The sequence below is a fragment of the Molossus molossus genome, unplaced genomic scaffold (assembly GCF_014108415.1).
Source record: "Molossus molossus isolate mMolMol1 unplaced genomic scaffold, mMolMol1.p scaffold_m16_p_9, whole genome shotgun sequence".
Lineage (NCBI taxonomy): Eukaryota > Metazoa > Chordata > Mammalia > Chiroptera > Molossidae > Molossus > Molossus molossus.
The window spans coordinates 26,254,746-26,279,196 of record NW_023425403.1 but is presented as its reverse complement, the minus strand read 5'-3'; the positions used below and the strand labels follow the sequence as shown (position 1 = coordinate 26,279,196).

The following is a 24,451-nucleotide window of genomic DNA, read 5'->3' as shown; positions in this document are numbered from 1 at the left end:
AGTAGTGTATGGATTCTTTAAAATTATAAATCCCTATAGTACCTACCAAGAATTATGCCCTGTTCACAAATTAGTTGTTTATTGTTTCTACATTAATAATGGGGATATATATTCATTTGAATATATTTTTAGGACAATTTTGTACTCAACTCACTAGGCCAATTTTTTATATCTTTAATAAAAATTTTTTTCTTTATTGATTTGAGAGAGGAAAAAAGAGGGAGAGAGAGATAGAAACACCGATGAGAGAGAGCATTGATTGGCTGCCTCCTGCATGCCCCCCACTGGGTACAGGCCCACAACCTGGGCATGTGTCCTGAATGGGAATCAAACCAGCGACCTCTTGGTGCATGGGTTAATGCTCAACCACTGAGCCACACTGACTGGGTTATTTTAGTTCTTTTTTTTTTTTTATCCTCACCCGAGGACATTTTTCCATTTTTTGTTCAGGTAGAGTGGGAGGGAGAGAGAGAGGAACAGAGAGAGAGAGAGAAACATCGACGTGAAAGGGACACTTCGAGTGGCTGCCACCCGCACAACCGACCAGGGCCGGGGACAAACTGCAACTGAGGTACGCGCCCTTAGCGGGAACCGAACCCGGGTCTCTCAGGACCGCAGGCCGACGCTCTAACCGCTGAGCCAAACCGGCCAGGGCTATTTTAGTTCTTTATATCACCTATTCTAATATTAGCTATTGCTAAATTTAACTTTAATAAAAAAGTAAATTTAAAGATTCATTTATTAAGCAAGACAGAAAATAAAACTAAGACACATAAGTTCACACCTTTGGTGTTGTCCAAAACAATTCCTCTAGCTATCAACCCAAGGCAATGTAATTCAGCATATCATTCATTTGTAGGGGGATTACTATAACACATCATTTTTCAGTTACAAAGGGGGTCATTAAGCCCTCAGGGCTTTTTGAAACTAAATTTAGTTTGATTATTCAATCAGCTGCTTACGTAAAACTGGAAATGAGAAGGAATGAAGATCCTTGCCCTGGCTGGTGTGGCTCGGTTGGAGCCTCATCCCATATACCAAAAGGTGGCTAGTTCAATGCCTAGTCAGGACACATACCTGGGTTTTGGGTTCAATCCCAGGTTGGGGTATGTGCTGGAGGCAAATGATGGCTGTTTCTTTCTGTAAAAATCAATAATTAAAAAAACAAACACAAAGTGATAGGCTATTACCTCCTTTATAAGAAAACAATAAAAACAATGGCTAGATCCCTACTGAATAGAACTAAAGGAGTGGCGGTTAGGTTCATAGACACAGAGTAGCAGCTAGCCAAGTTACAGATGGTCCCTCACTTATGATTTTTTGATTTTATGATGGTGCCAAAATGATACACATAATAAATTTCATGAGATATCTAACACTTTATTATAAAATAAGTTTTGTGTTAGATGATTTTGCCCAAGTGTAGGCTAATGTACGTGTTCTGAGCACGTTTAAGTTGGCTATGCTCAGCTATAAATATCAGTAGGTTAGGCATATTAAATATGTTTTCAACTTACAATGGGTTTATTGGGATGGAACTTCATCACAGGTTGAGGAGCATCTGTACATTTTATCCCCACACTTAAAAAGATGAGTCAGTAAATATGATGATCTTACTTTTACTATTTACTCTATATAAATGATAAACTTATCAGTGTTGAAAGGCCCATTGAAATTGCAATAGAGCATTTATGAAACATCTTTTTTTGGATCAATATACAGTAAGAATATTAGCTACTGCTAGATTTCAATTTAATAAAAAAGTAAATACAAAGACTCATTTTATTTAGCAAGACAGAAAATAAAACTAAAACACATACATTCACACCTTTGGTGTTGTCCAAAACAATTCCTCTAGCTATCAACCCAAGGTAATTAATCCAGCATATCATTCATTTATACAGTGATTACTATAACAAGAATCTAATATTAGAATATTAGAACAGGTGATACAAACAAGAGTTAAGTTCCTATGACATCTCATCAATATTATAACAAAACAAAGTTGAATGAAATGAGGTTGAGGACCTGCTATATTGCTAAAATTCTTTCAGTGATTTTTTTCCCCCTCAACTTAATATGATTATAGATCCCTCCAAATTTATTTTTAGTCATATAAAAATTATTAACAAACTTTAGCTTCCTTGCAAACATTCTATCCTTATATAAAAAAGTGATTAAACAGTACCAAATACGAATCACTTCTGTGAAGTTTAATGAGTGAGAAACATTCAACCAAGGTGACTTTTCCTTGGAAAACTATACAAAAACTGAATTTTATAAAGTTAGTTATTTTGATTGAAGTTCCATTTATAAATAGCAGCCATGACTTTATTGCCTACAAAATTGCAGGCTGTCACATTTTATATGTTTAGAATTCAGATATTAAGATCAGATTTTCTGATAACTGTTAAAGAAAGTCACAGACAGATTGGTTAGTTGTCCCATGCTAACGAAACAGCTGACTCCCATGATCATACTATGCAGGCAGGTACAGACAACCACTGGATTTAAACTAGTGGGTACTACAACATTTACATTTTTTGTTTAAAGGGGAAGCGACATTAACATCGAAGAGGGTAGGGTCTGCAGGACTTTACGCTATTGAGGCTCTTCTGTGGTCAAAGAGTATCTAGTGCAAGGGACAAGCTATTACAGGATGTTAGTATTAGAGAGACTTTCAATGTAAGAACCTGAGTGAACGTGCTATTCCAAGAGCCTGAGATATCCTTGATCCTCATCCAGCTGTAGTGAAGTAGGGTTTCCTGAGGCCTAGGTAGCTAGTCTCAGAGTAGAGGGAGCAGACAAATATGTAAATCAGGGATGATGTATGTGACATGTTGCTCCTAACAAGTGATTAATGGCATTGGAATGGGAGGAGGGTGAGTATATCTTAATAATGAAGACTCTGTGTTGGTCTTGGGAGACTGACTGCCTTCTGTGAGAACTTCCAAGCATATTCAAATCCATCGCTCTCAGGAACATTTAGCTGTCTGCACAAAATGTGATCAGGACCAGTGGTTTGAGAATTCTAGTCCCCCAAATTAGAAAAGAGAAGGGCAACATCTTCCAAGGGAGGCTGAATGTTCCCCAAACTTGCTGCTTAGGAGCACATTGGCCTGAGTTCTGGTGCCATTTGATAAACTAGAAGTCTGGGCATGGGACCAAAAAAGTGGCGGGGCTGTGTGCCAGAAAGTAGCGTTCATAGTTTCACTGAGGGAAGAGGGGTACAGTGGGAGTATTTTTTTAGGGGGTGTGTAGCTAATAACAAGGCCAAATCCTAAGCCAGAGCTCATCATGGAGAAGAGTAACACGCTTGCCAGTTAATTCCAGCTAGCTGCCCTCCACTTAACAATTTGGTACCCAACTCATGGGCTGTACAGGCTGGATCCCCCACCTACAACTCCAATTCCAGGATATAAGACACCTTTCTTTCATGTTTGTTTTCCCCCATCCCAAATCTGCCAGAGTGACTCAAACTTTTCCTAATTAGTAATGAAAAAGAAAACACCTGAACAGATTTGGATGCAGCCATTCCAACCTAGGCACTTGGGCATGAACCCTGCCTTGCACCCACACAGCTGTTTCTGGAGACTGAACATTCCATCTGATCCCTGTGTGGTTGCTGGAGCCCTGGATTTAAAAACATGTGCTGTCAATACACCAGGCAAACCCCAGCACCAGCCATATACATGAAGATTAGGAACCCTTTTGGAAAACCCTCCTTTCTCTTCCAGAGCAGCTCTTCAATTCAGAATCTCCACAACAATAAAAAGATACTTGACCTTGCCCTGGCCAGTGTGGCTCAGCTGGTTGAAGCATCATCCTGTACACCAAAAGGTGGCTGGTTCAATTCCTGTTCAGGGCACACACCTGGATTTCATGTTTGATCCTGGGTCGAGGCACATACAGGAGACAACTGATAGATGTTTCTCTCTCTCTCTCTCTCAAATCAATTAAAAAAAAAACCATATCTTTGAGTGAGGATTAAAAAAAAAAGACACTTGATCTCAAGGAACATACAGAGTTTGCCAAGCAGGTACTATTGGCAAACAGACATAATGATCCCACTTTAGCAGCTACTAAGACACTTAAATTGTTTGTTCCTGTCTTCTTGATGCTGACTGGAACCAATGAAGAGATTGAGAGGAAAAACAAAACAAAACAAAAATACAAAACCCAAACTTTTCACACAGAATAGGTGAAAAGTTTTAAAAAGAATTGTGTGGTGATGATCAAACCCTGACTCTGGCAATGCAGTGGGAAACATCACCTTATGCCCTAGGGCAAGGGAGGGTACCGTGTAGAGAAAAGCTTGCAAAATCTAGCACCGGTTCTTCCGCATGAGGGCTCAAGTGCACCTCTACAATGACTCACGTGTGCACTGACGAAAACAGCACGAGAGCAAAAACGCCACAGCTGTTTCCCCATGGTTCTCCTGGCAAACCTACAAGCACATATTTGCTCAGTTGTGAGCCTCACCCACAGGCATCTCCCACCTCGGAGGCAGGGGCGAGAAATCTGGACCACGTTTTCCCAAATAAGGGAAATCAAATCACCTACAGGCAATACCCTCCATTTCTCCCACTCCTTATCGACAGCATCCTTAACTAAGTCAGCTTCCAAGGACTACAATTAGTGTCTGGAGGTCAAAGTTCAAACCCATAGTTTACAAATCTTAACAGAAGCCATATAACCTACTTCCCTGAATAAAACCCCAAAATTATCAATCCCTGCCCTCCCTTCCCAGGGAAATAGATTTAAGTCAATCTCTTCTTTTTTCACCACAGAATGTGGAAGACAAGTCAAAGAAGGTAGTGCGAGAGGGAGGGGCATCTTTGTTCATCATTGAAAAATAAAGATCTCTTGAAGTATTATCTGCTGTATAAAACTCTTGTTTCAGTTCTCCTCGGTGTCTGCCACCAAGGGTTCATCTTCTAAGCCAAAACTCAGCTTGTCAGCTAGCCCCTCAAACTGCTTGCCCAAACTGCCTGCCGAGTCCACGAACATGTTAGGGATGTCTTTGCCAAAGTAAATCTTGCTGTTGGAAGCGATGGCCTTGTACTTCATCAGCTGCAGATATTCTGGGGTCAGCTTTAGCTGTAAACAAGTGAAAAGTAAAGAAGACTTTAGGTAGAGCTATGTGGCACCCTTCATTTGCCTAAGGAGAGGGTCTCTGTCAAAGACATATGTCCTCCCTATTTCTCCTGGCCTCACCGTTACATTAGTAACAGGGTAACCACTTCTCTCAGGGAGAGTAATCTCAGATCCTCAAGGCTAGAGCTGCAAGAATTTTAGGAGTTTCCATGTTTCACACAAACATTACACTTCCATCAAGGCACTGCTGCGAGAAAGGGAAGTACTTGTGCCACACAGCACAGGAATCATCACTTCTGCCCACAAGGGGGTTTGGGTGGTGGAGGTCTTCCAACACCAAGGAACTCTCAAACAGTATCAGTCCAAAGTTGGGCCAAATACACGTTCTCTTTGCCAGGCGGTACTGGGCGTTTACCTTATTTGCTTCAGCCATTTTCATAGCAGTGTAGCACTCAGCATCAGCCTTTGCCTTCTCCCGGGCCAGAAACGCAGCGTCTGAGGGGAAGAATGCGGTGAACTGGAGTGCAGAGGCTACCAGAAGCCTGCGTCTGGTCCCTGCAACTTTCCCTGGTGCCTCTGTGACCTTGGGGAGATTGCTTTTTCCCCTGTGCTTTGACTGCACCTCCCTGTGGCGGGGACTAGTCATGAGCAAGTCCGTTGCTGCGTCCACAATCGTATTGGATAGTATTAGTGAGAAAAGCACCGCCACCCAGAGACACCTCCTGTTTCTGCACTCCTTTTGTAGCTGTGTCTGGGGAGAGGCCCTGCCTCAGCCTCCAGTTTCAGCGCTTTCCACCTCAGCCCTCTTGTGCCACACAGTAAAAGCAAGAGATGCCCAAAGAAGGCTCTGAATACAGCCAGAAGTGGACCACCCTAACACCGAACACCATAAGCATAAAATAGTTCAGTTCTTCTCCAACTTCATTTCCCTTTTCTTTCCATCAATAATTTCAAAAAGGTTCTAATTAACAGTGGTTAAGCTGGCACAACTCTGAGAGAATTTTAAGCAATCGCCCAGACTAGCTGTTTGGATTAAGACCTGTTTAAACTCTACTATGCAACCAATACCCTTTCCCAATCTGCTGAAACTAGCTTTCTGTCAAGGTGATGCAAACTTTTTGATATTTACTCCTTGCCTTGGGAGTGAGGCCAGTCCCATGTGAGTAATATCTGTAGCAGAGTCTGGGGGTGGGTTCTGACTGCACCCTCAGCGTGACCCTGGGAGAAGGCGCCTGCAGTCTGGCTGCAGTTCTGACTGCATGCGGCTGACTCAACTGGCCTTAGCACCCGATGACACGTATTTATGAGAAATAAAACTGTGTTGTTTTACTAAGAGCTCCTTAATGAGGAGCTAGCTGCTGATCTGTAAAATCCTAATTGACTCCCCAAGAGGCCCCTTGCAAAGCCAGGCAGGCACCATTAATATAACTGGACATAGCACTTTGTAGCCTAAAATTGGGCCTTCAGATCCCCTTTCTGTCCTAGCATTTGCCTGATACTTATATACCACATGCAGGAAAAAGTATCTGGCCTGATACTTATATACCACATGCAGGTGGTGGGAATGAGGTGAGGACTGAGGGGCAGGGAACTGAAGGTGACTGATACTTATAAAAGTCAAAAGGGACTTCTGGTCAAGACAGAGGCTCAGGTAAATGCGGTATCGCCTCCTCCCACAACCACATCAAAATTACAACTAAATTACAGAATAACCATCATTCAAAACCAGCTGAAATCAAGCTGAATTGACGTCCTACAACTATGAAATTAAAGCAGCCACATTGAGACTGGCAGGAGAGGTGGAGGCGTGGATGGGCTGGACCCACACCCATGTGTGGAGGATAAAAATCAGGAGGACACCTCGGCTGGAAAGGTCCTCCCTGAGGAACAAGGAGTCCCCATCCTACATCAGGCACCCCAGCTCAAGGTTCCAGTGCCAGAAGTCCCCATAACTTCTGGCTGTAAAACCAGCTGGAACCAAGGCTAAGGGAGGCTGAAGCTGCTGAAGTCCCAGGTAGTTTCTCTTACAGGTCCCACGCACAGACTTCCTTGGACCCACTCCCTCCAGGCTCCAGTGTGGGGGAGGCAGCTTGAAAGGCACCAGAGACATACAGTAAAGAACTGAGTTGTTTGGCATTGGGATGTGAGCTGGAGGGGAAGCTTTCTACCGGACAGACGTGCTGGTGGAGGTCGTTGTTACTTTGGTGAGCCCTTCCCCAACGGGGCAGGCAGATGGCCGCCGTATCTGGGACTCCAGCCACCTGGCTCACTGGTAGCCCCGCCCTGGTGATTCCCTGAGGCCCTGCCCTACCCAACTTTCAGGCCCACCCAAGCTGTTTCCAGTGGCTTTACCATAGCATTGGTCTGTCTTGGCTCTTGCTTCAGATTTTCCTAAATTCTCTCAAACAAACAGCATCTGGCCTTAGCGAGCCCCATACCTGTAGCTAACTGGCCTCAAGTCTGGCACTAGAAGAAGCCAGCCTTGGTTCACAGCTTGGCTTTTCCTGGGCACCTCTAAGCCCAGCACAAGAAGCAGCCATCTGTAGATTGCTTTGTAGCTTATGCCTGGTGGTCCCGGGGAAGAACACAGGCAGAGGCTGACCTTGCCCCAGAGCCAGCACACCCAGTGGACAGCCTCAGACCATGTTGAAGCACCACCATCCAACCACCTCCATAAGTGACACACTCAATGAGCAGACTCAGTGGGTACCAGAGCCCTGCTGAAGTAACTCTTGCTCTGTGTGGGGGGCCCCTGCATAGCTGATCCTCCAAAGTAGTCAGTGGTCAGTGGGCACAGCCAGTCCTTGCAGCTGATCAGCCTGAGTAAATCCCTCCCACTGATGTGCCAACAGCAATCAAGACTCAATTACAACAGAGGAGTGGACAGTCCACATGAGAGGTGCACCTCGAGGGCCCTGCTGGGGTAATCAGGGAGGCTGTGCCACTGGACCCTACAGGACACCTACTACAATAGGCCATCCTAGGAAGCCTAGGAGACATAGCAACTCTACCTAATACATAGAAACAAACAAAAAAAGGCAGCCAAAGTAAGGAGACAAAGAAACATGTCCCAAATTAAAGAACAGAATAAAACTCCAGGAAAATAACTAAATGAAACAGAGATAAGCAATCTAACAGATGCAGAGTTCAAAACACTGGTTGTAAGGATGCTCAATGAACCTAGTGAGAACTTCAAGGAATGTAGTGAGAACATCAAGAGCATTAAAAGGGTCTGGCCAGTGTGGCTCAGTGGTTGAGCATCGCCCCATGCGCTAAGAGGTCGTTGGTTTGATTCCTGGTTAGGACATATGCCCAGGTTGTGGGCCCGATCCCCAGTGGGGGGCATGCAGGAGGCGTCCTCTCTCATAGATGTTTCTATCTCTCTCTCCCTCTTACTTCTTCTCTCTCTAAAATCAATAACGGGAAAAAAAAATTTAAAAAAAAGCACAAAATGGACCAGTCAGAAATGAAGGATGCACTAACTGAAAAAAAGAATAATTTACAAGGAATCAATACTGGAGTAGATGAAATTAAGAAGCAAGTCATTAATTTGGAATATAAGGAAGCAAAAAACACCCAATCAGAACAAAGAATTTTAAAAAATGAGGATACTGTATGGAGTCTCTGGGATAACTTCACGTGTACCAACATTTGCATCGTGGGGTACCAGAAGGAGACGAGAGAGAGCAAGAAATTGAAAACCTACTTGAAAAAATAATGACAGAAAGCGTCCCTAACTTGGTGAAGGAAACAGACATACAAGTCCAGGAAGCACAGAGAGTCCCAAATAAGATGAACCCAAAGAGATCCACACCAAGACACATCATCATCAAAATGCAGAAGGTTAAAGACAAAAAGAGAATCTTAAAAGCAGCAAGGGAAAAGAAGTTTGTTACCCACAAGGGAGCTCCCATAAGACTGTGAGCTGATTTCTCAAAAGAAACTGCAGGCCAGAAAGGAGTGGCAAGAGATATTCAGTGATGAAAAGCAATAACCTACAACCAAAATTATTCTACCCTGTAAAGCAGCGGTTCTCAACCTGTGGGTTGCGACCCCTTTGGAGGTCAAATGACCCTTTCACAGGGGTCGCCTAAGACCATTGGTTTTTCTCAGTGGTTAGAGCGCCAGTCCGTGGACCAGAGAGTCCCGGGTTAGGTTCCTGCTAAGGGCATGTACCTCGGTTGCAGTTTGTCTCTGGCCCCAGTTGGGGTTGCATGGGTGGCAACCACTCAATGTGTCTCTCTCGCATCAATGATTCTTTTTCTTCCTCCTTCCTGTTTTGTCTGAAGATAAATGCAAAAATGTCCTCGGGTAAAGATAAAAAAAAAAAGGAACTGAGACACTGAGACACTGCTCCCCTGTCTGTCTCCAGGTAGGTCCACCCACATGCAGATACACCCACATACAACATGAGGAACTGTATTAAAGGGTCGCGGCTTTAGGAAGGTTGAGAACCACTGCTGTAAAGCTATCATTTAGAATCATTGGCCATATAAAGAGTTTCCCAGACAAGAAAAATTTAAAGGAGTTCATCACCTCCAAACCAGTATTATATGAAATGTTGACGGGTCTTCTTGAAGAAAAACAAAAATTTGAACAATAAAATGGCAATAAATACATATCTATCAACAACTGAATCTACAAACAAAATGAACAAGCAGAACAGAAACAAATTCATAGATACAGCGAAATTTTTGTTGGTTACCTATTGGGAGGGGACTGGGGAGGTGGGTGAAAAAGGTAAAGGAATTAAGAAGTACAAATTGGTTGTTAGACTGATGAACCTCAAAGGGAAGGGGGAGGGAAGGCGGGAAGAGATAAACCAAAGAACTTATATGCATATATGCATAACCAACAGACACAGACAATAGTGTGGGGAAGGCAGGAGGGAGGTGGCAGTGGGGGGGGGGGGTCAATGGAGGAAAAAGAGGAGGACATCTGTAATATATTCAACAATAAAGATAAGTTTAAAAAGAAAACAATAAAGTCAAAAGGAACACTTCTCTCCAACTCCAGTGTTGTTGGTGCTGAAAAGGTCTTCACACCCAGCTTAATATCTACAGGGACCCTGAGAGCAGACCCAAAGGTCAGAGCTACAGTGCCCACTGACTTCTGAGGAAGGGTATGGAAGGCACAAGGAAGAAAGCTGCTGTTTTGGCCTAGCTTCTTAGTTTACGTCCAACGCCAGACTGAGCTTCCCGATAGCAGTGACTACGTGATTTCTCTTTTTCTTATGCCTAACATGAGAGTACCTAATGGCATGTAACTAACATTTGTTGAAAGAATGAACACTCTCTGAAATGGAAAATTAATGCCAAATCTCCCCAAATTGAAAGCACAGAGAAAAAGTGATGTTCCAAAGAAATCAAGAGATCTTAGAACTGAGGTTAGCACTGGCCAGTTTGGCTCAGCGGTTAGAGCGCCAGCCTGCGGTCCGGGGAGACCCGGGTTCGGTTCCCGCTAAGGGCACGTACCTGGTTGCAGTTTGTCCCCGGCCCTGGTTGGTCGTGCGGGTGGCAGCCACTCGATGTGTCCCTTTCATGTCGATGTTTCTCTCTCTCTCTCTCTCTCTCTCTCTCTTCCTCTCCCTCCCTCCCACTCTATCTGAACAAAAAATGGAAAAATGTCCTCGCGTAAGGAAAAAAAAAAAAGAACTGAGGTTAAAGAGCAAAGGAGGTGATTCCCCCACTCCCTTGCCACATAGTGGGGTCTGAGGAAAATTCAGGCATTAATTTCACTTCAGCTTACCTTCAATTTCTGATATCTTCTTCTCAGTCTCCTTCTCCATCACCTTCTGTCCATAGGTGATTTCTGCAACCTGAGCCACTTTTTCTGCCTCTGTGTTAATGAAGTTGAGAAAAGACTTAGAGCTGATATTTCAAGAGTTTGACTCAATTTCATCTTTTACCTGATCAGAAGCCCTGATGTAGGAGTGTGGGTAAGCTCAGACAGAGAGACACTGGCCCCAGAGGACAGCCGTTACAGGGATACATGGGCAGAGATGGAGGTACCAGTGCGCACAAACCACGACACCAGCGCAAATCAGTAACTGGGGAGATGTGGGCCCAAGGGAGGAGACTCATTACTCTGATGAAAGCAAGGAACAAACCCTAACCTCTCTTTTAAATCACAAGGGTATTCCTCCCAAAGGAATATTTTAAGGAATAAGGTACTCTTTGAAAAGTTTCTTCCTGCGACTTTACTTGAGGAAGTAGTCAGGTTTGTTGCTGATAGTCCAGTGTAGTGGCTAAGGACCCAGGTTCTGGAGCAGAGTCCCTGGATCTGAACCCCAGTTCCACCACTTAACTTGCCACATGACCTTGAGAACATATTTTTTTATCCTCACCTGAGGATATTTTTCCATTTTTTGTTCAGATAGAGTGGGAGGGAGAGAGAGGAAGAGACAGACAGAGAGAAACATCGACGTGAAAGGGACACATCGAGTGGTTGCCACCCGCACAAACAATCAGGGCAGGGGACAAACCGCAACTGAGGCACGCACCCTTAGCGGGAACCGAACCCGGGTCTCTCTGGACCACAGGCTGACGTTCTAACCGCTGAGCCAAACTGGCCAGGGCTCTTGGGCACATTTTTTAACCTCTCTGTGCTTTAGCTCAGAAAGTGAGGTTAACGATAGTGCCTCCCTTACCTGCTGGTTCTGAGTGACGGAATTTACATGTAAGTACATGGTAAGTGCTTAGTAAGTGTTAGCCATGATCATTCTGAATTAGGAACTAACAGTAAGGGCTCCTTCTGTTTAAGAGGTATGTGAGCCCTGGCCAGTGTGGCTCAGTTGGTTGGGTGTTTTCTCATACACCAAAAGGTTGTGGGTTTGATTCTGGTCAGGGCACGTACCCAGGTTGCGGGTTCAATACCTGGTCTGGGTGCCTAATGGAGGCAACGGATCAATATTTCCCTCTCACATTGGTGTCTCTCTCTCTCTCCCTTCCTCTCCCAAATCAATAAAAAGCATATCTTCAGGTGAAGGAAAAAAAAAGAGATATGTCAACACTCAAAACTTATCACCCCTGGCCACGATCTGACAATTTCAGCTTCGCTTCTGGGAGTAAGAAAGCCACTCCTATGTGTGGCAGGGGTTTGGAGAACCGTGTGGTCCACCCATGCCTGAGGCTTCCTCGATTCTTCCGACCATCCCCAGCCCTTCTGCCCTGAAAGGGGGTCACAGAACCACATCCAGACCAATGAGGGCTTTCTTCCGCTCTGTCTCGGCTTCTTTTTCCACAACCTTCTGTTTCTGGGCTGCAATGAGCAGCTTTGTCTTCTCGCTCTCCCTGAAGGGGAAAACAGGTATGCAGTTGTCAGGCACTGGAAAAGCTTCTGAGGAGCTTCACTATCCCCTGGAGAGGCCCGACTCTGCTGAGGAGAGGCAAACTCTGATTTCTTCCTCTCTCCTAGTAGGTTGTTCAGTGTCCCAGGTAAAAGCAGATTTGTTGCAGACACTAACATGGTTCTGCTCCTCCTCCAAAATAAATCATTTGTGGGAAATAGCTTAGTTTACTTTAGTAAAACGCACCTGCCTCTCCACTTAATCGTCTTTCCCTATCTTCTTTGGCATGAACCATGAAGCACAAACAGGGCCCTCTGGCCCCTTTAAAAGCATCACTACTCAAAAGGGCTTCTCTGTGGCTCTCATCACAGTTACAGAGCCCAGGTGATTGTCCTGACATGCCTGCTCCATCCTACAGTGCAATGGGCTGTGACAAATGCTCAAGGAGGGGAATAAAGTCTGGCACAGCTTCAGTTAATCCAGGGATGGGATGAGGTGGGAGAGAGTGGTGGTTACAGCTTAGGCAGAGGATACTCACATCAACTCGTAGTTTCTGCGGATTGCCTCAGGTATATTGGGCTTTGTCACCCGCACAGCCTGAAGAAGGATAAAAATAGCACCTGAGGGGAAGGTGAGGGTGGTGAGGGACCTAAAGCAGCTCCCTTAGGTCCCTGATCTTCCTGCACAGAAAGGACATCCCTTAAAAGAGGGGATGCACCTTCATCAGGGGATGCTCCCACAGTGGCAACACTTACTTGGATGACAAGCCCAGGGGCCATGGAAGTCAGGTCCTGTTGCAAAGCCAATTTGAGATTTTCATCAATCTGATCTGGAATCAAGAAAGATAGGAAAAGGAGTTGTCACACTATCTAGGCAGGGTGGTGGAAAGTATGAAGGTAGAGTTAAAGCTTAAAACACCAGCTCAGGAATGCACCTTATATCCTGGGCGGTGTTGCTTGGTGGTTAGAGCGACAACCCTCACACCAAAGGGTTGTGGATTCAATTTGCAGTCAAGGGCACGTACCTGGGTTGCAGGTTCGATCCTGCATGTAGGAGGCAACCAAGTGATGTGTCTCTTACATCAATTTTTCTCTTTCTCTCTCTCCCTCCCTCCCTTCCACTCTCTTTAAAAAAATCAAAGGAAAAATATCCTCCAGTGAGGATTAACAAAAATAAACAAATAAACAACAACAACAAAAAAGAATGTACCTCACAAGCAAAAGGTCTTCCCAAGGTAAAGTGCTTATCATAGCCCAGAAATCTAAAGTTCCCCAGCAAGACTTTTGGAGCAACGTGTTCTCTGCAGTCCCTCCACACAGGCCAGATGTGAGAAGATCCTTTTCCTGTGGCCTCAAGATAGAATCCCTAGGTTGCTGAAAATATCAATGTTGCCCAAAAGGGAACTGGGCTATAAAAAGAAAAAGGACAAACAACAATTCTAGCACATTTCTTGAGCCAGGCAGCAGCCTTTCCCCAGGCAACAGGAGCAAAACAGAAGGCAGGCACCCAGTTTTCATGAAGGAAGAAGATGGAATGGCTATGTTAGGTATCTGGAAAAGAGCCGAGCACATTAAATCTAGTAATTTTAGATGTTTTTAAAAAAGAAAAACAGATTCTGACGTCAAGGAAGCCCCAAGGAAGACTATTTCCATTAGGAACTCCATTAAATGACACAGGGGGGAAATAAAAATTTACAGTTCTGGAAACAAGCCCAAGTCTTTTGATGCGCTGCTTGCTGTGGTCCTGATTCCTCTGCCTGGAATTCACATGGGGGTCGTTTCACAGACAAGCGTAGGAAGAGCTGTAACTGATCCCCTGCTAGCTGTGATCCCAGGACAGCAGCACCAGGCTGCCTTCTCTGGCCTCAGATCCCCAGTAAGATCCTGGAAAGGCACCAAGGAAAAGACTCCATGTAACCAGGCTGGGACATCTAAACGCAATCACCTTCTTTATTGTCAGCTGCCATCTGCTTTAAGTGGCCCTTCTTGGTCACTTGTGCCCAAACAGGAGCCTCTGAGAAATAGCAAATCTAACTCCTGCCTTTTACAGATGCCCAAACTGAGGTCCATGGAGGGCGAGATGTGCTCAAGCCAGTTACTAGCCAAAATAATGAACTTATTTAATTACTATGTTTTGATTATTAGGGTTTAAAATAGTACTTTTTTCAACTGTCATACCAATGAGCAAAGGGTTTCAATGTTCCCATGTACTGGACATGCTCTCCCAGCTTCCGAGCACTGAGGGAGAAATGCCCATAGAGGGAGTACAGTGCACTGACACTGGCCTAACAATCTGACAGCTAGAGATAAACATTACATTTCATATTTTCTATTTTAAATAGGATACCCACCAAACTTTAAGTGAGATCGCCTGTTAATAATGACACCGTCATTTACCAGACCAAATTATATCTGAGTCAAGATAAAACCTGTAGCCCTGGGCTGGTAACTTTCAGGAAAATCTGGAAGAAATATTTTGAAAGGTGGTTTATTTCCAAACTAATACTGGTAATAAGTTGTTTATGTTACAGTTATGCTGATAAATGCTGGCTAAGTTATATTATTACGTATGAATAAAGAGGTTCTTCAGGTAATCTTCTGAACAAGTTCTAGATAATATTTGTCTAGAATGGGCAAAGAGGGTGCATCAGAGTAAGCAGTGAGGAGAATTATGCAGTCATTTTGAAAGTCAGGGCTAGGAGTCCTGAGAGGAAGGAACTAGAAAAATACCTTTGATGGTTAAGGAACAGGATTAGAGATTCTAGTTTCTCCTTTACAACAAGACTGAACTTTAATAAGAAAAAAAAAAAATTCAAAGCAAATGCATTTTCCCAGCTCCTTTGTGCAAGAAGCTATACTTTACTATGCTGCCAAGTTGGTCTCTAAAACAGTAAGTCTTCTCTTTTAAACATTTACTTAAAAAAAATTTTTTTTTTCCCTTTATTGATTTTAGAGAGAGAGGAAGTGAGAGGGAGAGAGAGAGAGCTAGAAACTCTCGATGAGAAAGAACATTGACTGGCTGCCTCCTGGGCACGTGTCCTGACGGGGAATTGAACTGGCGACCTCTTGGTGCATGGGTTGATGCTCAACCACTGAGCCACACTGGCTGGACAGTAAGTTTTCTTAATGCAAAATAATTTCATATTTTAATTTCCTCTTAATGGAAATTAGAGATTCTTTGTCTTTTGTTGTTTCAAATGCTTTGAAATGTTCACTTAAATGGCACAAATTTGTTAAAAATGGCTAGAGAGAAAACGAATGATATTTTATAAAATTCTATCAGTCTGAGGGTAAAAAACAGCAAATTTACCAAATTTTTCCTAAAAGCATACTGAATCCAAACCCAATAAAAGACTCTAAACCCTGCCTGGCTAGTGTGGCTCAGTAGTTGAGGGCTGACCCATGCACCAAGAGGTCGCTAGTTTGACTTCCGGTCAGGACACATACCCAGGCTGTAGGCCAAACCCCCAGTGGGGGACATGCAGGATGTGGCCAATTGATGTTCTCTCTCATTGATGTTTCTCTCTCTCACTCTCCCTCAAAAAAAAAATAAATAAAATAAATAAAATAAAATAAAGACTCTAAACCCTATTGAGTGAATTTAGATTTATTTTCCAGTTCAGAAAATTAAAAGTGATTCTGATGATTTCCCAAATCTGAAACAGTGCAAAAGGCTGTTTGCTTAATTAAGGTCATTGGCAACGTCAACAATTCCTTTTTCTGCTATTCTAAAACATATTCTCACTCAGGGTCCTTTTTATGAAGATTCCTGGGAAAAACACTGTCCACATCCTAGATCAAGAACAAATAGTTGTACTATGGGTTGAAAAATCCATTTACTTTTACACTGGCTACTAGAAAGCTTCTAGCAGCAAGATCAAACAGAACATTTTACCAACAAAGAGTTATAACATTTACTGAAATGTTTCCTTCCCTTGTTGCTGAAGTCAGGCTATGTTTACTTTGACCAGGTGAAAAGGACAAGAAATGTCTACTGAAGCACGTGGATCCTTTTTGTTTTAAGCTTTTTCCTATTAATCTCTGTAGGTATGGGGTAAACAAACAAACAAAAATCCCTCACAAAGGTTCTAGGAACTGTAAGTAGCTATGGTCCTTGTCCCACTTCTAGAATTAAAGGTGAACTGTCCCATTCTCCTCACCCTTTCCAGGGTGCCTTTCATTCAGTGTGATGTGGGGGAAAGCATACAGATTGAGGGCCAGAAGAGGGAGGTTCTAGCTTCAGCTGCTACCAATTAGGTCTATGATGTTCTTTGGGGCTTGGTACCCTTATCTTAAAATGACGATGTTGGGCTGGATAATTTCTAAGGTTCTTTTAGAACTGAGCCTGTCTTCATTACAGAAAGATGTTTCAGGGACCATGGAAATAATTTCCATTCCAGCCCTCTGATTCAGGCCAGGAGTGAGTCCTGTAGTCCACCGTTACTGACTTCTGTGTCCAAGGCTCAACCACTCTCATGATCTTCCATTGCCACCAGTATTTTCTAGGGATGCCCCTTGTGACCAGCTCTGAGTACTGGATCCTGTAACACCTCCTGTCCAGCAGTGCCCATCCTACACTGTAAGTAGCGCAGAAATAGGCAGTGGGGGAAGCGAGGCTGCTAAGACAGCAGGCTCTAATCAGAAGAGACTTTCTTACCAAAGAGCTCAATGTAAACCTCCTGAAGTGTGTGTACACTGCAGAACTGGTTCAGTTCGTGGTGGATCTTGTTGAAGATGAGGGCCTTGTCGTAGTCGGCAGTGTAGTTCTTCACTATATCATACACTGGAAGGAAGGAAAGATTTCAACAAAAGGCAGGACTCAAAACTTGCTCAAACCTAACAAGCAAAATAGAGACAGACATATATACAGAGCAGACTGACAGCTGTTGGGAAGGGGGTGGGCTGGGTAGGGGGGGAATTGGGAAAAAAAAAACAATGAATGGAAATGGACAACAGTGTGGTGATTCACAGGAGAGGTGGGGTGGGGAGAGGTGGAGGAGAGCATAGCAGGGATAAATGGTGACGGACACACAGTACAGATAATGTGTTGTGGAACTGTGCACCTGAAACCTGCAAACTTTTGTTAACCAGTGTCACCCCAATAAATTCAATAAAAAGGAAAAAAAGAAACTTGCTCAGACATAGCAGTTCTCCCATGCTGAGGTGCTGTGAGACACTGGGGTGGCATGTTGGGGAAAGTAAGCTGGTAGTGAGGGTCAACTAGAAAATCGTACCTGCATTTGGGACCAGGAAGTTCACCACTTCAATTCTATCAAAGTAGATCATCACACCACCACTATAGAGGAAGAATGGACAAAGAAGTCATGAGTAAGCTCTGGAATACTGTGACTTAGCAGAAAAGAAGAGTTCTTGGGAAGTTAGAAGGCATGTCGGATCTACAAGCAGGAGATCTTCAGAGCTTATAGCAATAAAATCTCCTGAGAAATCACACCTCCTAAAAATAATTTCACATAGAAAAAAGTGAAACTTTTGCTATGCCATCAAGAAAAGGGTAGTTCATATCTTTTGAATCCACAAATTTTTTGATTAAAACAAACAACGGAAGGGCAAAGACTAAAGAAGGTTGAGGCGTGCTCAGAACCTGAAAGGTCACTATGGGATTTTAGGGTCCCTGTTTCTCACTGTCTTCACCATCACTGTAGCTCTGCACTTCCCCTTCCCTCAAGTACTTGTTATAGAAAAATGTCAAACATATAGAAAAGCTGAAATTGTAGAACTAAAATCCATTTTCCAACACTGAAACTTAACAATTGTTAACATTTCCTATTAGCTGATCTACTTTTTTTTTCTGAACATTTCAAAATAAGTTACAGTCATGATACTTCACCCCTTAACACTTTAGCTAGGATCATCTAACAATAATGATATCCTCCTATATAGTCACAAAACCATTCTCAAACCTAAGAAAATCAGCAATGATTCCTTAACATTATCTAATACCCAGTTATTCAAATTTCCCCAATGATTCCTATTATGGACTGAATTAAGTGGTCTCTCAAATCCGTGTGTTGAAACTCTAACCCCCAATGTGACTATATTTGGAGATAGGGCCCTTAAGGAGGTAACTGAAGTTAAACGAGGTCACAGGAAGGGACCCTAACTGATTTGACTTGTAAAAAAGGAAAAGACAAGACACTAGACATCTCTTTCTCCTTGCATGTACAGAGAAAAGGCCATGTGAGGACACAGCAAGGTAGCTGTCTGCAAGCCAGGAAGAGGCTTCTGAGGAAACCAACCCTGCTGGCACCTTGATCTTGGACTGTGAGCTTCCATAGTGCGAGAAAATAAATTTCTGTTGTTTAAGCCATCCAGTCTGTGGTACTGTTGTAGCAGCCCAAGATAACTAATACAGATGTTATTTTTGGACCAGGTTCTATTTAAGGGTCACCATTGCATTTGTTTATCTTTTAAGTCTCTTTTTCAACTCAATTCCCCTCCAAATAGGACTTTGTGCCAAGATTAGACCTGTTACCCTGTGGGATGTCCCAATTCTAGATCTGTCCAAATGTTTCCTTGTGGTAATGTTTACTTTGCTACTGTCCCAGTTTAGAGCTTCTTTACTTTTCAGCCAGACCACTATAGTGGTGTCATCTTTGGATTTCCTGCCCTTACGGCCTCCCCCATCATTAAGACATTCTCTATAGTTAGTTATGCTCAAGTTATTTTCCTCTATCAAGTCATTTATCTGCTAAAAGCTTTTAGAGGATCCCCACTTCTAACAGGAAAAGTCCGAACTTCTTATGGCATTCAAAGCCCTCCCACACCTGTCTAACTTCTGTGATTTTTCTCTCCTGCACTCTACCACCTAGTGGAACCAATAGAAGCAGCTAGGGGATAGGGAACTTGGCAAAAGCAAGGGGTGCCTCCCTCTTCACTATCTCTTACTGCAGCCAGCCCGATAGCCCTTCCTCTTCTTTGGGCTTAACAGCTTTCTTCCAGGCACCTTACCTAGTCCCACAAGGCACGTTCTTCACCTCATCTGTCTGCAGTGTGGTCTGGAAACAGAGGAGACATCAAATGCTGTAAGATGGGCAGTGACAGACAAAGTAACTTATTTTTGGAATCCCAAATGTCCTTGTCCTTCAATACTTATTTGGGTAGCTTTGTCTTTGTTAAACATCTATACCCCTCTGAATCCTCCTGACTTACAGGGTGTGAGAATGACCAAGCAAAGGTACTTAACCAGATTCCACCGTAACTGAACCACCATATGAACGAGCTGGGTAATAATGATTTAGTGAAAAAGACCCTGGACTAGGAATCCTAAGATCCATGTTTACTTCTACCGCTTCCATTTACTAGTCTTGAAATAGATTCTTTACTAACCTGTTTCGGCCTAAAGGACCTGCTCAGCCCATTCTCAGGATTACTGAGAGACCCAAATGAGATAATGTGCATAAACATACTTTGAAAACCATAAAGCAGAGTACATGGCAGAAGAAACTTACAAGGAAAATGCTGATGAGGTATCCCAGGATATTGGACATACTTCAAAGACGGCTGCTCTAACTTAGCTAGGCTTTAGATCTGTCATAAGTAATCCTACTCCTATTTTAGATGTCATTTCCCTTCACCAAGTTCAACTTCTCTAGTCTTATGTTCACATCTCTAAAGAGCAAATAGGAACTAGCAAAATTACCATATTTTATTTCCATCTATCTTGGTAGCCTGTGATTTAAAATGCAGACACACATACTCTACGTTTCCTTCTATACATTCAAAACAGATTCTTCTCTGGCTTTGTCTTGAAATGAAGACATACTTCCCAGTTGGGACTGATGGGCCAAGGCAAGGACTCCATTCAACCATTTCATCAATCAAGCAAAGCTCCAGAGTTAATGGCCCATGGAGTCTCATTCTTTATATATAAAAACTTGTTCTTAAATGATTCCTTGAAAAGGCATTATACTCATCCAATGGCTAAATAATTCTAAATCATGCATTAGTCAACACCCCAAATCTGCAGTTGTCCAGCCATACAACACAAGCCAAGTATACCTGCACAGACTTATATGATGTGATGAAAGGGAGCATGAGATGGAAACCAGGGCCGCTGGTGGAAGTCAGCAGGGCACCGCCTCTACAGAGGAGAAGAGAGAGGCAGGTTCAGTTCAGCAAAAGGTACCTATTACGTTAATATTCTTTGGGCCAACTTTCTCTTCAGCTCCATAAATGTGTACTATAGAGTGACAAGTGCCAGAGCCACATCCACAGATCCCTTCCTTCCTCCCCGCTAGACCCTAATACTCTAGGAAGCCTAATGCTAAAACATAAAACCATTACTCATGCTTTCTCATCAAGAAAAATAGGCACTCAGGCTAAATGGAACAGAGACAGCAGAATCCCTGGCTATATTTGAGAGGAAGTCTGCTTTACTTTGTTGTGTCCGTTGAACTTGTGGCAATCCATTTGAGTACTTAAATCCAGAAATACAGTTATCAATGAACTGCACTAATGTTGGATTCCAGGGACATCAACACCAAAAGAATAATTTTAAGTACACTTTACATATCATTTAAATATATTTTTTGGCAGTAGAGTTACCTTTCTAATCAAGTTGTATGTAGATGATAAAATTAAAAGGCTTTTTGGGGACACATAAGTAGATGGTAGGGAGAAATAATTAAAGGGGAGTGGGAAACCCAACCAGACTTTTAGAACTTGCTAGTGGCTATCCAGAAATAAGCATCATAGGGTACATAATAAGAAGGGGGTCATAAAGACTTCAAGCAAAAACTTGGTTATGGAGGTGACTAAAAGGAAAGTAATCCAAGACTTAGAAATGCGTCTTTGCTTTGCATTATAAAGTTAAAGATACATTTTTTTTTTTAAAAAAAGCAATAAAATAAACAGTGACATAATGAGCTCCTTTACTGTAAGAACCATTATCCTAGAATTTTCCCTGATTGATATAAAGCTACCTGCAGACGCTTTCATTTTTCCTGAAATGTTAATTTTAAAGAGTAGGTTCTTATTTGCAGAGCAGACAAGTTGCTATCAAGAACTGGTACTCATCAGAGGTAAATTGTGGCACCAAGATGTAGGAGAGAACATCTCAGAGATAATCTGCAAGATAATCTCTGGCTGCCTTTAGGTTTTGTCTCTAAATCTTTACATACATTTATCAATCACCATCCATCAGTGTAGACTACTAAGCTTTATATTTACATTTATGTGTATGTACACACACATGTATTCCCCTCCCCATGGTCACTAACACAAAAGCTCAGCCAAAAATACTTTCATATTCAACAAAATATAAACACAGATATTCAGCAGAATCTGCTAGACAGGGACTAGGAAAGAGTCATTTAACAGGAAGTTGCAAGCTTCTCCCTGCTCTCTGCCTTACCTGTAATATACCCCAATGTGTCCCTCTTCTATCTTGTGAACAGCTGAGAAGAGAGATGCACAAAAGAAACTGGTAGCCACAGCCACAACTGCTCCCAACTGAGCCATCATCGAACCTTTATCCTAGGGAAAAGATATGGGAAAGTGTGTACAGTCTGCCACGCAGGAGACAAGCTATGACAGTGAGAGCACCTCACCAAGCTGAGCTCCCTGGAATTGGCTCCCATCCAGCCTGCTGTAGTATGAACACGAGGCTAGATCTACAACCCTCTCCATCCTTGCTCTCAGTAACATTCCCATTCCTTAACTGTGGTATTCTATTCTCCACCAAGTGAAGAGGCAGTGGTTCCACATACAGCCGTAGCCCAAGGGAGAACCAGTGCCAACTGGGCAGCGTTCTCTTCCTGTGAACACGAATGTGCTGTCACTGGAGACACTCATACTAGTAAAAGGGAAGGAGGCAGCTGCAGTATGTTGGCCCAAATTACAGAGGAAGTCAAATGACAGGCAGTTGTGGCATGTAATTCTGGTCAGAGTCTCCCGTCCTAATTGCCTGCCACTTCAAAGGAAACCATTCTTTACTCCTTTCAGACGCTGGACCGACAGAGACAGCATGCAAACAGTTCCAAGGTGGGATTCTCTGGCCTTCCGTCCACCTTTCCAGTTACTCCTTTGGCCCTAAATGGGAGAGGGCTCCAGACAAGACCGAAGCCGTATTTCCTCCCATATACATGACTGGTACTTTGCACTTCACAGGTCCCCAAGCCCATGGTTAGAGAAAGGGGGTTCCCCAGGCTGGGGAGACTCTGGACTCCTAGGTCCAACAGTGTTCGGGCACCAGGATTCGAAAGAATAGGCATCTAGAGACTCATTTTCTGAACAGAGTGGTCTGGAAGGACTAGGGTAACTGACTCCAAAGTTCAGAGCCAGGCGTGCCTGGGCCAACGCGCGCAGGGCGTGGGTGCTGCCTCGTGGGTCTAAGAGAAGTCGGGCGCAGACATCTGCGAGGCGCTTATTTTACCGTGGCGGCCGCCAGCTACGGATCTGCAGCTGCATCCTTTCTGCGGATGCCCTTCTCTTCCGAGGTCATTCCCGCCCCACCGCGCGCCCCTTCCGAGACAATGTCGTGCATCCCAAGAGCCCTGGGCAGAGGCTGGGGCTCCAAGACCCTCTGCTCGGTCCCGCTTGGGAGCTAGCGAGAGAAAGAGATTCGGGAGAGAGAGGGTTTCTCGCTCATGAGGGAGAAGGGCTGCTGGCGTGGGCCGGGGAGAAGCGCTGCTCCGGGGCGGCCGGGAGCAGCAGTTGGGCCCAGCGCACGCACTACGGGGCGGGGGCCGCGTACCAGGCTGTCCCTCCAGGCGCTCCGTACTCGTCCGAAACCCCTTGCAACCGCAGAAACCGCCACACCCCTCAGCCGACCACTTCCTTCCGGGCCCGTCGCTTCGATGACGCTATTTGTTCACGCGAGAAGACCACACCCCCTTATTTCCTTACTTGGTTAGCCCCGCCCCGCGCCCCGAACCGTCACTGTCTGCGGATGGCCGCCAGGGAGCGCCCGCGACAAGGTCCGGGCAGTCGAGGATCTTGGTCTAGGATTTCAGAGGTGGAGGTGGTGCGGGGAGCGTGGGGAGTGACTCCAGGGGGCCTCGAGTGGTGCGGATCGTGTCATTTCCCGACTTTTGGCGTTGGAGATTGCTCGGGATTCTTCTCCACATTAGGTCAAGGCTGTCGCCACCCCTCCCCCTCCAACCCCGCGCTCTGGAGTAGGTACCAGTGGTTTGCAACAGTTTTTAGCTCTGCTCGTCCCTTTTCTGCAGCACCGCTCGAAGAAACATATTCTAAATGTGCAGATTAGCACCATTACGTCGCTAATCAACAGTCCCTACTTTCAACTGTCCTTTATGCTTTTGTAGGAGCTTTGGCCTTTGAGGTCCCCACAGCATCATAAAGTAGATTAAAGAGGAATAATTCCGATTTTACTGTTCAAAGTCTAAATTCAGTGAGGTGCAAGGGTAACAGTGGATGAAGGCCTCCTTGGCACCTCCTTAACACCAGGAGCGAAATTAACTGCCTTTGTAGCTCCTGCCGCAGATCAGAGGGGCTCATGCACCTCCTTGTCTCCCAGGCTAGACTGCAAGTTCTCTGAGGGCAGGGACTGCTCTTCCCTTCGGCAGGCTGGGTGTTTAGGTGCTTAGTAAATACAGACTAAACACATAACCAGCACCAGGATCCAGGCTTTGTGTCTCCTACTCTCAGGGCCTCAGTGTGTCCACAGCCTTCACTGTTCAGCAGCATCCCATTGGGGCAATTCTAATTCAGCCACTGAAGTTATTTTGTTTGCAGAAGAAAGAGAGTCCACTTAATTATAACCTTCAGTAAATGAAAAGCTTCTACACAGGGCTAATGGCAAGTTGATGGTGTTAGATATCCAGGAAAAAGGAAAATGCAGTTTTCCCAGGCACGGCTGTTTGAAATTTGCTTGGGATCATCCTGGTTTTGTTCTGGGTGAGTTTGTTTTGGGAAGTTTCAGCATTATATGGTTAAGCCCACCCAAGTGGGCAGCATGGTGCTGCCTGGGAGCTCTGTGCCTACCTCCTCCATAAATGAGGGCCTCTCCTCTTCCCACCTTGTCCCTACAAATCCCTCCAACCCCCCAGTTGGCCAATCTCCTGATTGATCCTATCAGAACTTTTTC

The 24,451-nt window shown here is 44.2% G+C and overlaps 1 protein-coding gene across 4 annotated transcripts; it reads right to left on the bottom strand.

Moving 5' to 3' along the window:
- Positions 1-1,186: 1,186 nt before the first annotated feature.
- ERLIN2 (ER lipid raft associated 2) lies at positions 1,187-23,187 on the bottom strand. Of its 4 annotated transcripts, none has more exons than XM_036250091.1 (12): positions 23,099-23,187; positions 21,758-21,879; positions 20,404-20,485; positions 19,354-19,400; positions 17,619-17,680; positions 17,042-17,167; positions 13,141-13,214; positions 12,924-12,982; positions 12,298-12,389; positions 10,846-10,935; positions 5,513-5,592; positions 1,187-5,100 (listed from the first exon to the last, which is right to left on the bottom strand). In XM_036250091.1, exons 2-12 carry the CDS (start codon positions 21,865-21,867, stop codon positions 4,900-4,902), a joined length of 1,023 nt encoding a protein of 340 aa, XP_036105984.1. In that variant the 5' UTR covers positions 21,868-21,879; positions 23,099-23,187; the 3' UTR covers positions 1,187-4,899. The 4 variants fall into 4 exon arrangements, with proteins under 4 accessions (XP_036105984.1, XP_036105985.1, XP_036105986.1 ...); XM_036250092.1 differs by lacking the exon at positions 23,099-23,187 and adding an exon at positions 22,778-23,052; XM_036250093.1 differs by lacking the exons at positions 1,187-5,100; positions 12,298-12,389 and having other exon boundaries at positions 5,508-5,592.
- Positions 23,188-24,451: the final 1,264 nt, after the last annotated feature.